The 14,722-nt window shown below is 34.3% G+C and overlaps 1 protein-coding gene across 1 annotated transcript; it reads left to right on the top strand.

Annotated features, from left to right (window-relative positions):
• Positions 1-5,686: 5,686 nt before the first annotated feature.
• On the top strand, positions 5,687-7,530 carry CaMKII (Calcium/calmodulin-dependent protein kinase II). Its single transcript, XM_085952564.1, has one exon. The coding sequence runs from the start codon at positions 5,831-5,833 to the stop codon at positions 7,382-7,384; it is 1,554 nt and encodes a 517-aa protein (XP_085808690.1). The 5' UTR covers positions 5,687-5,830; the 3' UTR covers positions 7,385-7,530.
• The last annotated feature ends 7,192 nt before the right edge of the window (positions 7,531-14,722 follow it).

Genomic DNA, 14,722 nt, shown 5'->3' with positions numbered 1-14,722 from the left:
CGTCAAAATCATTCTTAACGTGTAAAAGTTGTGCCAAAATAGCCAAAAGCGTATCATATATTATAATATATCAATGGTATGACTAAATATATCCTAAAGTAGGTGTCTAACCACGTTTGTTGGTATGCAAATGACACGTAGATAGTAATTATGGAAAACCACAAAGTTAATCCTGAATTTATTTGAAAGGGATTGAATTGTTTTTATTGTTGTGTCACCTTTGGTATGTCATGATCCTTGAGGCTGTCATTTAGTACTATCAGAATTTAAAAAAATGTGTGTGACGATCACATGTGACATAAAACTGTAAACCATCTCATCTACACTTCCACTAAGTTTCGTCACATGCTCGCAAAGTTACTCACCACTTACATATTTATATATAATGAAGAGCCAAATTTGACAGTATGTATTATGGCCTGTCAATACTTCGAATGCATGATTTAGTATATTGAAGAGTCAAGCAGTGATTTCTGTTTTATTGTTATTGAAATTTCCATTAGAGTCGAGCGATTTACACGGTTGGCCGGCTGGCTACCTCAAAATCAAAGCAATCCATGTCGTCTGCCTTTATCTATGTTGTCAAATAGTTGTGTGTACTATACATAAACACAATGCATATAGTTCGATAATTTCGATAGAAAATAATATGACTTAATTGGTTAAAGCGATGCCGAGTGAGAAAAAACGATGCTATAAGCTGCATGTAAGAGCTGTCGGAAATAGTATTGGTGACGTTAATTAAATTCACCTTGGTAATTAGTGCACTACACTAGAAGAAATCGCAATCTGCGCAAGCTCAAGGTTAAACTGTTCCATTTTAAGTGTACCTACTCTAAAATTTTCGCATTTGAAAAATAGTGCGATTGGTAGACAGCTGAAAGGTTGGTAATTCAAGTCCGACTAGCATGTTTTGTTTTTTTTTTTTATCTTCAAATCGATTGTGACGGTTTTTTGTTCCACATCAAACGAATTCACGACAACCAGAAAAATTGTTGTGTCGTGATTGAAAGTTTCTTTGCAAAAAAAATAATTCATCGAGAGTCATACATTTACTAACAGTAGTAAACAAAAGGTACTTGGGTACTATTTTTGATTGACCTAATTGTATCTTTTGAAGCCATGGCATACTGCCTAATGAATTTATTGTTGGGTCTCAGAAACAAATTAGCTGTTTAGTCATATTGACAGTATTAAATTTGTAGCCACTTAATGAGGTTTTTTTTATATTTTTTAATGAATAACATTATGAAGATACTCCAATAATTATCTGTATTCTGATTTGAGTCTTTCTATTCTAAATATGAAACGTTCTAAGTACATTTTGTTAATATATACCTAACTTTTCCATTGTCACATAATTCAGAAAGCTCGATACAAAAAAAGACTTCTGTCTTATCTCATGGTTGTTGCATATTTCATGGATAAAGGGAAAAATCTACTGATGTAAATAGTGGACAGTAATAGTGCTTAGATCAAATTATTCAAAATTCCAAGGAAAAACTTCAATTTGTATTATGAAACGTTATTTTGTTATACAAAGTGATTAATACGCAATTTATGTTTTGTAATGTCATAGTAATTATATTTTTGCTTCAATGTCCTAGTGAGTCAGTAATGGTTTTTTAAAGAAGCTTGTGAATCCGTCCACATGGATAAATAAATGTCTGGGTATTTCTATCAGCTTATAAATTTTAATTTACACCTACATAATGACTTGCAGTCAGCGGTTTTATTAAAAATTGAAGTTTGACAGTTAAGTGATACAATATAGGTATAAAAGGTGATGTTGCTTCGAAAGTGCTGCCATGCCCTCCAAATTGCCATTTTCGTAAATTTTTAAAATATTTAAAAATTCACATTGGTCAATATCAATTCAATAATCATAATAGTTTTTTTTTACTAGGACGTAATTTTAATATGTAGAATGTAGATCAAGTATTCTCAGATTTTTTTTATTAATAATTAAAATAGTAACACACTCTTCGTGTTCATTATTCACTACTCCTATGTGTGTACATACTAAATGTATAAAAATTATTCATTTCAATAGCCTTTTTGGTTGGTGTTTACATAGATAATCGGTACTTTATACAATTTTAATGTGTCATAGACTAATAAATGACATTCTATTTACTCGATGCATGGCAGAGTTCTCTCGCGAATATCATCTGTAAGAGATCTTGGAATTACGTTTGACGGTAAACTGACATTTAGTGGTCATATAGATACCATTTGTAAAAAGGCGCTAAAGATGTTGGGCTTTGTCTTGCGTACTTCCCGGGTCTTTTCGGATGTTACGGTACTAAAAATTCTCTATAACTCCTTAGTTAGAAGCAGACTTGAGAGTGGGTCTATCGTTTGGGCCCCGCATCAGTTGAAGTACGGCCTTATGGTGGAGAGAGTCCAAAAGAAATTTTTAAGACTCCTTTACTTTCGGCTGTATGGATATTATCCGTGGCTCTATCTGACTGATTTTCTCTAAGGGATGCTTACATACTGTAGCTTAAAATTTAGAAGGGATCTTTATTTAGCTACATATTTTTTCAGACTTATACGCGGCGTAAATGTGAACTCTGCCATTCTTGGTGGTGTTGGCTTGTGTGTCTCTGATAATTACCTTAGGAATCGAGGGCATCCGTTGTTTATTCTCCCACAGTGCAGAACTAACCTGCCATTAGCAATGCCAATTGGGAGGGCAGTAACCATGTTTAATGAAATCGCTTCGGATATTGATATATTCCACTTACGTGAGGGTGAATTTAGGTGGACGTTGTTTTATGAGTTTTTAAGAAAGGGTCTATCAAAGTTCACTCTGTGTGCTTCCATCTACTTTTATTTTGTTACTTATTTTATTTATTTTCTTATTTTATTACTTATTCTCTGTATTTTTATTTTTAAAAATTATTAACACTTATTTTATGTCATGTCATGAACGCTTTGAATTTATAATTTGTTATGTTCATTATATGTAATATAAATAAATTTGATTTGATTTGATTTGATTTCTGTTTGCAAAGCGTATTTATCTGATAGCTGTCACTTTTGTTTCCTATGTTGCACTCATCTTGAACGTAGAATGAAGCTCTTATTGAAATCTTTGGGATGTCAATAATTTTCATAATCTGTCATGGCTTAGTATTTCAAAAACACTCAATCTTGGTTTTGGAAAGGCCTGGTGGTCACGGTCGTATAGAGCGTGTGGCGGTTAAACGGCTGGGGAGCCATTTCGTGAGTCTAATACTGCAACGCTCTATGTGTTTGTCCTTGAGAAAACAAACCCAACAATGAAGTAGTATTCTAAGCTGCCTCATTGTTACTTTTGCCAAGGACTAACACTTAGAACCTTGTAGTTCTCCACTCGGGATTTGTTAACTGTGGGACTTTATGTGATATTTGTCAATTATTATTTAGCACCCGAAAATTGTCTTATTTACTTGCATATGACTATTATATATATAGGGCCCCTACTTATTGTTTTGGTTGGGTGTTCTTACCTTTTTTCATAAAATAGTATTGATGGTGCAAAGTGCACAAACATTGAGTTTTAACACAAATTGGTGTTAACAAAAAATTATGAAGTTTTTACAAAATTGTCTTACGCAGAATACATGTTTAATTTTATTATTTACAAATATATTCACTCGCTTCCGGGTTCGTTCGTATAAATAGGTAGGTGTTTTTTCTGTCATACCGAACGACTAGTGCAACGGTAGTCGCTAGGCAGTGTGCGAATTCGGCACGATAAGCTTTCTGTTAGCATGGGATTTAAAACCGATGACCATTACAAAAAAAAAATAGATCACTTGTAAAATAGACGTGACACTTTCTTATGACACCTCTGCGTTGTGATTTTCCAAGTTAGGACCTGCCAATAAACGTATTCTACGTTAAAATAAATTGACAGTATTTTTCAATTTCTAAATATTAGTAAAACAATGTAAATTATATTAAAAGAAACGCAGGAATGGTGCCGTATAGGTACAATAACTATTATCTACTAGCAGTACTAAAATCATATTTTTTTACGTTAAACGAAGCCACTCATATTTTTCATTTAGGTTATTTTATTAACTACCGTTAACCTTAGTTTATACTGGATTTTTGTTGAGTGACTATATAAAAAATGTTGAAATATTGTAGTGAAAAATAATCTTATTATTATTTATCGCCGAATATTGTAAAAGAGGAATTTAAAAACACGTATAGGTATGTGTATAACAAAATATAACCCACTTAATATTAAAATTATTATAATTCCATTCATTATAGGTATTATAGAAATTGAAAAATATAGTAGTGCCTATACTGGCCTTAATGACAGATAGTGTACTATCCATTCACACTTCTTCATTAAAATAGATTAATTCTACCCACGTAAATTTGGCTACAAATGAAACACCTGTTGCTTTTAGAACATTTTTCAAATACACTTAAAACTTGAAATTAATATTATGCATTTCATTATTCCAGTAGAAAACCATTTGATATTCTTTTGTTTTGTTGGTTTTGAGTGTCCAGCTTTTAATTCAAACCCATCTTCTAGCTTGAAGTAAGATGAGACCTTTTAATAAACTTACCCGTCTTACGGTAATTCCTAATGTGAATGCGTACATGTTCATAATTGTGGAAACCTTTGAAATGTCAACATACAAAAAAAGCCATCCCATTTTCTTATAATACTTACAAAAACTGCCTGATAATGTTAAGCTTCACAATTTGAATTGAATTAAAAATATTTTCCTCGTATACATTATAATATAAAACTCACTTGTAAGCGTGAATGAAAATCTTTCGCATATAATCTGAGAATATTAATTTGATTTGTCCTTCAGACCAATAACCAGTTTATAGAGGAAAATATTAACTTAATGCCATTAGGTATTTTTTGTTAGTCATAGAAAAATAAATCATTTGTGGTTTACTATGCCCACTGTTTTTCGCATTGCAATATGCATTATATTATAGCCATCTGATATGTGCGGATTATTATTTTTCATTCTGATGTAGTAAGTCGAAATTATTATTTTTTTATAGTAAATACTTAATGGATAGGATGATAAATAATCATTTAGTATTGAATCGTTGTGATGATGTGTGATTGATTAATACAATATGAATTGTATTGTGTATGATATTGTGATTAATACAATATCCAGTGCAGCTATCTGAATGTTTTATAGGTAATTTTGAGACTGAGGAATAAACTAACATAAGTGATACATAAATACGTTGAAAATGTGTTATATGCAGTTTTCACATCACCACACACTAATGAAAGATTCAAATATGTAATTAATTTGTATGACATTTTATACCTTAAATTAGATTACACTTCATAAGCTTCTGTGTACTTATTAATAATTTTTTCATAGCAACATATATAATTTGAATGTTTTAGCCTGACCTATACCCATTCAAACACTTAAAACATGAAGATATTTAATTATTTTTTCTTGTAATAGTAATAATGGGTCATTTGGGAACAACACCTCATTTACAGAAAATTAAAAACACCTGTACATACATAATTTATGACAATGTTTAACGTTTCAAAGTCAATTATTTACTAGACTTGGTTATCTGTGTTCTTGGATTCTTTTTAATCTTCGGTTCCTTGTTTTTATCTTTACCGTAATTTCACTAATATTGAAATGTTTCATTCTGTTGCAGATACAAAAAGAGCAAGCGGTATCCGGGAGTGGTAATTTTAAATTCGGCCTCGAAGTCAGTTCATTATATTCCCGTGCGGTCGGCCAAGATCCCCTGCGCACCCCCGGAGAAATATCAATAGACTAGTCTGTCCGATCCCGTGTGGAAATAACCAATCATGGCTACGCCCTGCACGCGTTTCTCAGACAATTATGAGTTAAAAGAAGAACTGGGAAAGGGAGCCTTCTCAGTTGTGAGGAGAAGCGTCCAAAAATCCACAGGGCTCGAATTTGCAGCCAAAATAATTAACACCAGAAAACTGTCACAGCGGGACTTTGCAAAACTTGAAAGGGAGGCCCGAATCTGCCGGAAGTTGCAGCACCCCAATATTGTCCGTCTGCATGACTCCATCCAAGAGGAGCATTACCACTACTTAGTGTTCGACTTGGTCACAGGCGGAGAGCTCTTCGAGGACATTGTCGCCCGCGAGTTCTACTCGGAGGCGGACGCCTCTCACTGCATCCAGCAAATCCTGGAGTCCGTGCACCACTGCCACCACTATGGCGTCGTGCACCGGGACCTCAAACCCGAGAATCTACTCTTAGCTAGCAAAGCCAAAGGCGCTGCCGTCAAGCTGGCTGACTTCGGCCTCGCCATCGAGGTACAGGGAGAGCAGCAGGCTTGGTTTGGTTTCGCCGGTACCCCCGGCTACCTCTCTCCCGAGGTGCTCAAAAAGGAGCCCTACGGGAAGTCTGTTGATATCTGGGCATGCGGTGTCATCCTCTACATCCTGCTCGTGGGGTATCCACCCTTCTGGGATGAGGAACAGCACCGCCTTTACAACCAGATCAAAGCCGGTGCTTATGACTACCCCTCACCTGAGTGGGACACGGTCACGCCTGAAGCTAAAAGCCTCATCAACCAGATGCTCACTGTAAACCCCAGCAAGAGGATAACGGCATCAGAAGCGCTTAAGCACCCGTGGATCTGCCACCGCGAGAGGGTGGCGTCTGTCATGCACCGGCAGGAGACCGTGGACTGCCTGAAGAAGTTCAACGCACGGCGCAAGCTCAAGGGCGCCATCCTGACCACCATGCTAGCCACGCGCAACTTCTCCGGCCGCTCCATGATCACGAAGAAGGGTGAAGGCTCACAGGTAAAGGAGTCCACCGACAGTAGCAGCACGACGCTTGAGGAGGACGACGCTGATAAGGAGAAAAAGGCGGGCGTCGACCGATCGTGCACCGTCATCGCCAAAGAACACGACGACGACATGGGTCTCGCCAAGGCTGACTCGTTCGGTAAGAGCACGCGCTCTTCCGACGGCCAGCCGGGCCAGTCTGCTCAGTCAGCCCGCCGCCAAGAGATCATCAAGATCACGGAGCAGCTTATCGACGCCATCAACAACGGCGATTTTGAGACGTACGCCAAGATCTGCGACCCCCACATCACGGCCTTCGAGCCTGAGGCACTGGGCAACCTGGTGGAGGGGATGGACTTCCACAAGTTCTACCTGGAGAACTTCCCTGGAAAGAGCGCCAAGCCCATGAACACGACCATCCTCAACCCACATGTGCACCTGCTGGGGGAGGAGGCGGCGTGCATCGCATACGTCAGATTGACGCAGTTCCTGGACGAGCACGGCCACCCGCACACCACGCAGACCCAGGAGACCCGCGTGTGGCACAAGCGCCAGTCCAAGTGGACCTCCGTCCACTTTCACCGCTCCTAACTCCTCCCCCGCCCGTCGTACCGCTAGACTGTGCCGCGGAAAGGTTTCCATGTTCGTCGACACGCGCCCGCGTTTTGTGTAGATTTGTCGGACGCGCCGGAGCGCGCCGTCCGCTGCGAAATCATATCAATGGATAGACATAGACGGTGTCGAAAGCCTTCAATTGGAAACTTAGCGTAACATTTTGCAGGACCCCACGGTGAACTGATCCTGATAAATTTTAAATAACCTTAATATTTTGCACTCAAATCAAATGCACCTTTCGGCTTTAGCGTGCTCAAATCTTATTTATAAACTCCTTTTATAATAAAGCGGTGGCAGCTCTGTCGCCGCATCGGTCGATCTTCAACCTATTTATATGCATATACGAGTACGAATATCTAAACCTTAACCTAACGTAATGTAAAGTGTATCGCGGACGCGGATCTCTCAACATTTATCCTACGACCGTAGGAATTTTCAGCCATGACTTAGGTTAAATTTGTTGATCTTTTTTTACTATTATCGCCTCATACAGAACTGATGAAAGTTGTTAGAGATTTTTAGGTCGCTTTTAATCAATTTTAGTCCTTAGTAATTTATTACAGTCGCACTCACCTGTACAGTTTCTTTGTCGTTATAAGTCTATTTTTGAAATTATAGATTATTTATTTATTATTATTATCGCCGACAGTTCATGACAGTTCATAGCTAGCTTCGTGGAAAGAAGTGCTTTATGTATAAATAAACTCATTTGACAGAATACAGTACTGATTTACACCTTTACTCTAAATAATACATTCTCTCGCTAAGGATATTGTTTTCTGTGAAATAGTCGAATATTAAGAGGTAGTCGGGTCACTCCGCCCGGAGGGGCGTTTGCTTTTTTACACTTAAGGTGATTTTTATGTAGTTGTTCCATGCTTCATAGTTTATCTCTATTGAGGGAATTATTTAATGTGTGATATTGTATTTTGAAGTTGTTCCCGTCTAATAGTAATCGAAACTGAGGTCAACGAATACCACATCCGGACTCCGAGGAATCTCCACGTGTTGAATTTCAGTCTTATTAATTGGCCTGCCGCAATCTGGCTTGCCAATAAACAAACAATCCAGCTCAACAATTGACACAACTGAACCATTATTCATTTCTGGTGGCGTTACACCATGTTACTTTCTTAGATAGAAGTACTTTTAGCACATTCTTTATTAAAACATTTGTCTCTCTTTACATGTCATGTCATGTTATCTATAAATGTTTTTTGTCGTGCTTAAATTGTACACAAGGTGTTCTTAATAATGTTTTGAATATGTGGATTGTTATTAAATAAATAGAATGTAAGAATTATATTATTAACAAGTGATAAAAATGCAGTTATTGGCACTATTCTTATATTATATTATACTAGTAATCTTTGGAGCAGGATCCTCATAATGCATTAATGCCTTTTTTGTGTTAGAACCACTCACTAAACTGACTAAACAATGAACTCGTTACATTATTAGCAACAACTGACTGCTCTCTTTTCATGTTTTAGAATTTTAATGTTGACCTATTTCTTAAAGACTAAAATTTTATTTGTTACATATTATAAAAAAAGTTTTATAAATAATTTTTTATCTAACAAATAATCATCTATCATAATATTAAATTTATGATTAAATTAATCAATAATATTATTTTGACATAGCTGTTCCGTAGTGATTTTATTTTTTTGCAGTTTGTATTGTGACAATTGTGTTGCCACCGTTGGCTTATTATTTGCAATTTATGGCGGTTGTTTCCTTCTCATACACAAAAATTATGATTATTCTATTTTAAACATGTTGCGGTTCTGTCGTCATACACATAATGCATGCCCTAAAACAATTAAATAGCATTAAATGTATGTTAAACTATTTAATCGTTATCTAATCGAACTTAATTTTCATGTATTCTAGAAAATTAAGACTGAATATCGTCCGCACGTTCGAAATATATTTTATTTTACGAAACGGTGAACAGAATAGTTCCAACTTATAGAAGAAATCCTTTTACTATATGCCAAAAATTAAGATATTAAAAGTATTATATTTAATTATTACACATATATTTTGTGCCATGCAGATTTTAGTGCCAATAGCTGTATGGGTTGTCTTAAAAACAGTCTAGTCTTATTATTATGGCTACAAAAAGTGGTTTAGAACTTAAGTATTAATCCTTTTTTTGTATTTTTCAGATCTTTACCTAATATTAAATATAATATAAATGATGTGCTGGTGACTGCAGGGTTTAAGAGTTTTAGCTCTAGTGTGAGAATGTGGCAATCGTCACATGCCGGGTTTCTCGGCAAGTCATCATTGTAAGCTTTTATCAAATGTAAACCAAATCATTTAAGATTCCTTGCCCTTAGGCCTAAATTTTGGTCCACAATTTAAAAAAAAAAAAACTTTTATCAGTATAACACGGTTAATTATGTGTGAAATGATTTATTGGAGGCATGATTTGTTATTTCATAAGGATTTATTGTAGGTTAAAAATATGTGCATTTCTTTTTTCAAACAAAGTTTGATGCATTTGTCTTTTTACATTAAGATTTTAATCGGAAAGGTTTTTTAAATGCCAACTGAATTGCAATATTGTTGTTACTTAATTTTTTTTATTTACATATCGTTTGTATTGTTGCTTTGTTAAATATTTATTATTTTATAATGTTTGAGTTTTTACAGGTTTTCACTTTTGTGATGACTTTTTTAGTAATAAGCTCACGCCAGATGTATAGTCTTCTTTTTTGGTAGTAATCTTACTTGGAATCCATTGTCAGCATTTCTCTACTTCCGAATATAATATGTAATGAAATTCTCTGTAATAAATTCTTTTGGTCTATCCGCATTTTGTTCATTATACCTATAAATATTATTTACTTCCCATTATCTAAAAAACTAACACAGAACTTTTAATTGTTGCTGTTTCCGATTCAAAATTGTTAATACATTGCGAGATGCTTGTTCCTTCCATACTTCCATAATCCTCTACTCTTTCAAGAGCCGTGATTTGACCTATTAACCCATAGCTTACGGGCCGCACAAAATTGTGTTTTTGCTAATTACTTTTCAAATGCAAATTAACTCATTAATTAAAAGGGCTGGTAAGCATTGTGTTAATATGTATCAAGACCAACCATTGTCTGTCTAAACCAGAGGTGAGACTACAACTAAAACTGAACCTGAGAACCCCTTAATTATGTTCCGGAGGTTTCATAATTTGTTTACTCTACCATCACACGCTGTTAATATATGTCATATACACTCACAATGTAATGTTTTAAAATTATATGCTTGAACCGGGCCCAATTCGATTTTTTTACTGGAACTGAATCTAAGAAATCGTACATTCTAACAGCTTTGTTCGAAACAAATTGTAAAGAGCAATATCCTATCAAGAGGAGAATGTCATATCGGCTTCACGTTTTAAATTGGGAACATGAATGGACGGTGAATTAATATGAGTTGATATAAATGAAAAGGATACATGTTATTCATTACATAGGTAGTCATAACAATAATATCACTATTGCCATTCGATAAGAAAAATGCAATTTTATAATTTCTCATTGAAAAGGAAACTACACATGAATTTGATTTGATAAAAGGGCTAGGGACTGTAAAATGTAGTAATCCTTTTATTTTAAAAGTTATTAATTAACTGTGGCAAAATTTGATTGCAATTAAGTTGGAGTTTGTTAAAATGCCTATTGCAGCAGACTCAATTTCTTTGGGCATATTACATGCCCCTTATAGTAATAGTGTTATACTAAATCACACAGGTTAGTTTTTTGATCAATGAAAAAAATTAAAGTCAATGGGTGGGTGTCAACCGAAAATAACTATTGACTAAAAAAAATATTTGTATGTAATATTTAACATTACACCATTGTAACATGGAATATTACTAAGTTCATAATATCTTAATTAAATAGGTAGATCACCATTGAGGCAGATGATATGGGCGTGTAGAAAGAATCGTTAGCCATTAGGTGCTTGCTATAGAACAGTGCTTCTCAAACTTTTTTGTACCCCCGAAGTCAGAAAAAAAAATCCAAGGCTCCCCTCAAAATTTTAGTCTTTATTTACCAACAGTCTGTACTTTATTTACCATTAATTATTATTATATGTACATTTTTATCATGATTTTCTAGATTATGGTGGATCTATTCCTTTTGGTGTCGCCAAAAGTTCCCTACAGAAAAGCAAATCGTCATGAATTTGGGAATCACAAAAACCACTATCTGTGCATAGTTTGTAATATCAGTAGATTCATCGAGTTGTATTGCAAAAAAGTTACTCTGTTTAATGCGAGATATTAATCATGTTTTTATGGAATCTGCCAGGCCTACAATTCAAATCAATGACTCATGGCGTAAGAAGTAATCACTCTACTACCGACAAGAGAACAGTGTTACGATATGGTGTACCAACATTCACAGAATCTTTCCATCACATGATATTTGGGATACACGTTGTGAATAGCATTAACTGTTAAGAGTTTTGGCTGTGTAGTGATTTTCATATTATTTATGGTGTATGGTGAAGCATGGTCAAACAAGGAATAAAAAACATTGTACTGTTGAAAATATTTATTTATAAAGTTTGCTTCCAAACATAATATTCACAATTTTGACATGTTTAATTTCACCAACTGTAATTCAAATGAAGTATAAATGTAACCATCTTCAGAGATGTTGCATAATATAGAATAGACAGCCTTATAGTATCCCTATTAAAATTTCTGAAATTGTGTCATTAATTAGTGCCATTTTTCTATGAAACAAACAATGAAGTTCTTCTCTATTCAGGGTTTATGTAAAAATGAGCGGATCAGGCTCCATTCTCTAAGGAAAGATTTCTTCAATATCTTTCTTATCTCGCCTCAAATTTATTACACAAGTTTTATGAGAAATTAAATTTAATAACATACAAATATATTGTAGGCTTGCAGAACCAAACTGGCATGGAGGACATTTTGGGGCCTGAATAAGTAACCTCACGTATGCGAGTGTGAAACATGGACTCTTAATCCAAAAATTACGAGTAGTGCAATGTGGTATGGAAGGTGCATGTTGGGCATAAAACCTGCTATATACGCTATGAAAGTTTAGTGGATGTACGTGGCAAGACAAGACTCTTGGCTACAAAATCATTGAGTCTTTGTATGCATTCTGGTTGAATTTTAAAAAAATCAGACCTATGCTGATATATTTATATGTTATCTATTCTCTGCCGACATATTAGTGAATAAATGAATTTATGGTTAAAAAATAGAATAATGTTTACAACAATGATGCGTAATATTCGATGACCTCTGACGTCTGTCAGTCATTTTCAACAGGTAGTATCAGTCAGTTGTCAACTTACGAAATAGATTTATTTGGTATCACATACTTAACATAGAAGGCATGAAGTCATTGCACATTTGCATAATAATGTGATTTGTATTAAAATTATCCTATGCTAAAATATTAAGTACATTGTCAGACATCTCTCAGTATAAAGAAAACCACTTATCACAGATAATCTATTACATTACACATTTGTAATTTGGTTTTGGAGTTCAGCGTTGGATGTACAAAATATCATTCATTTCCTTTATTTGACCCTTCATTGACCTTTTTCAAAAAAAAAGAGTTGGTACTTTACTCATATTTATTTAACTATGACAATAATTCTTAATTTATTTTCTTTACATTTCAATTCAACAAAGCACGTATGGGCATCTTTTTTTGGTACACAGGCCAGAATTAGCACCACAAAATTGCCACGGGCAAAAATAGTGCGAACCAATGGCAGTAACAGGCATATGAGGCGTCTAATTCCAAAAAGCGATAAATCCACATTTGGTCAAAATCGAGAAAAAAATACGCACGTATTCTTTGTATAATTTTACACAATATGTATTGATCTATAAATTCCAAAACGCTACATAACCCTACGAAAAAAAATATTTTAAGTTTCGATTTATTACAAAAAGCGCCAAGTCCGTGTTTTATATTATTTAAAGCTTGGTTGATTTCGCGCGTGTTTAAGTCAACCAATAAGGGAATGTTCAATATTGAAAAGGGCGTCTCCCATCCTGCAGCATTCTGGTAAACTCATGACAGTGCCACGGAAATATGTGCCTTATGCGGAGTAAATTAAAAAGTGAGATACAAATAGCGCTAGGTCCAATTTTATTTTGCCTATATTTATTACATTTAAGAGTTTATCGGCTGAAAAAAATTGCCATATGGTTCTAATTTCGACATAGAATACAACGGAAAATGTAATCTCACGTTAAAACAAATAATTGAAGCTTGAAACATAAAAACGTTGTTTCCCGAAAATATTGAATTGTGGACTTGTCGCTTTTTGTAATTAGACGCCTCATATAAAAATTAACATTATCGATTTGAAAGTTGAATGTATACATATATTTCTATTATTAAAAATGAAGTTTAATATTGATTGTATTACAGTTTATAGACGTAGCACTTTCGGCAATTCTTACTAAGGTAGCATAATTAATTAATTCAGACATAAGTCATCATATAAATATATATCTATCATATATATACAATAAATAATATACTATGTATACCTTCTAGTATTTAAACGTAATTTTTTTTTATTGTACAATATTCACTTGAAATTTACAATAGATTCATGAATGACATAATATTTACACTGAATCGGTGATATAATAATGTAATATAAATAATGTCATTATAAGTGCAGTTCGAAGTAAACAAGAAAAAGTGGGAGAAATGCCAATCGAGACAAGGTGATACAAGTTTGATGGTGGAAAAAATGCAGAACTATTCTAACTTACATTTTAATTTTTTAAGAAGAGTTCTTTGAATCAACTTACTGAAATTATTTATTTTTATGGATAAATGTATGCATCATATTTTAGTAGGATTATTGATGAATCAAATGGTGCATATATTTGTCTATATAAATAAATAGTAAATAACTGAAGTAGACTGTTTCAAAAAACTCTCCTTGAAAATATTTCAAATGTGAGTTAGAATAACTCTGCATTCAGCTGACGACATGTATGTTCAATGAAGAATGTTGTGTTCTTAAATCATGTGTATTAATCGTTAAACAAAATATAGTTTAATTTGCAAAAAAATACATTTTTAATTATATGGCTTTTTGTTTCACCATTTGACATTTTTTGATGCCCCTTAAAAGAATAGGTACCCATAATTAAATAATTAACTAATCGGTCTTATAAGACTGATGCCTTCGCAAACACTTCTTTACAACCGCTGTATTTGGGGCCAAGTAACTTCATTACCAAATTTATATTTTCTTCTGATGTTTCCAAAGATAAACTAC

The sequence above is a fragment of the Rhyacophila brunnea genome, unplaced genomic scaffold (assembly GCF_057557595.1).
Source record: "Rhyacophila brunnea isolate RB1 unplaced genomic scaffold, BYU_Rbru_1.0 scaffold_3, whole genome shotgun sequence".
Lineage (NCBI taxonomy): Eukaryota > Metazoa > Arthropoda > Insecta > Trichoptera > Rhyacophilidae > Rhyacophila > Rhyacophila brunnea.
This window is presented reverse-complemented; position numbering and strand designations above follow the sequence as displayed.

What these genes read in the sequence shown, in the direction of transcription:
- CaMKII (XM_085952564.1), top strand. Translation starts at nt 5,831, where the DNA reads ATGGCTACGCCCTGCACGCGTTTCTCAGACAATTATGAGTTAAAAGAA.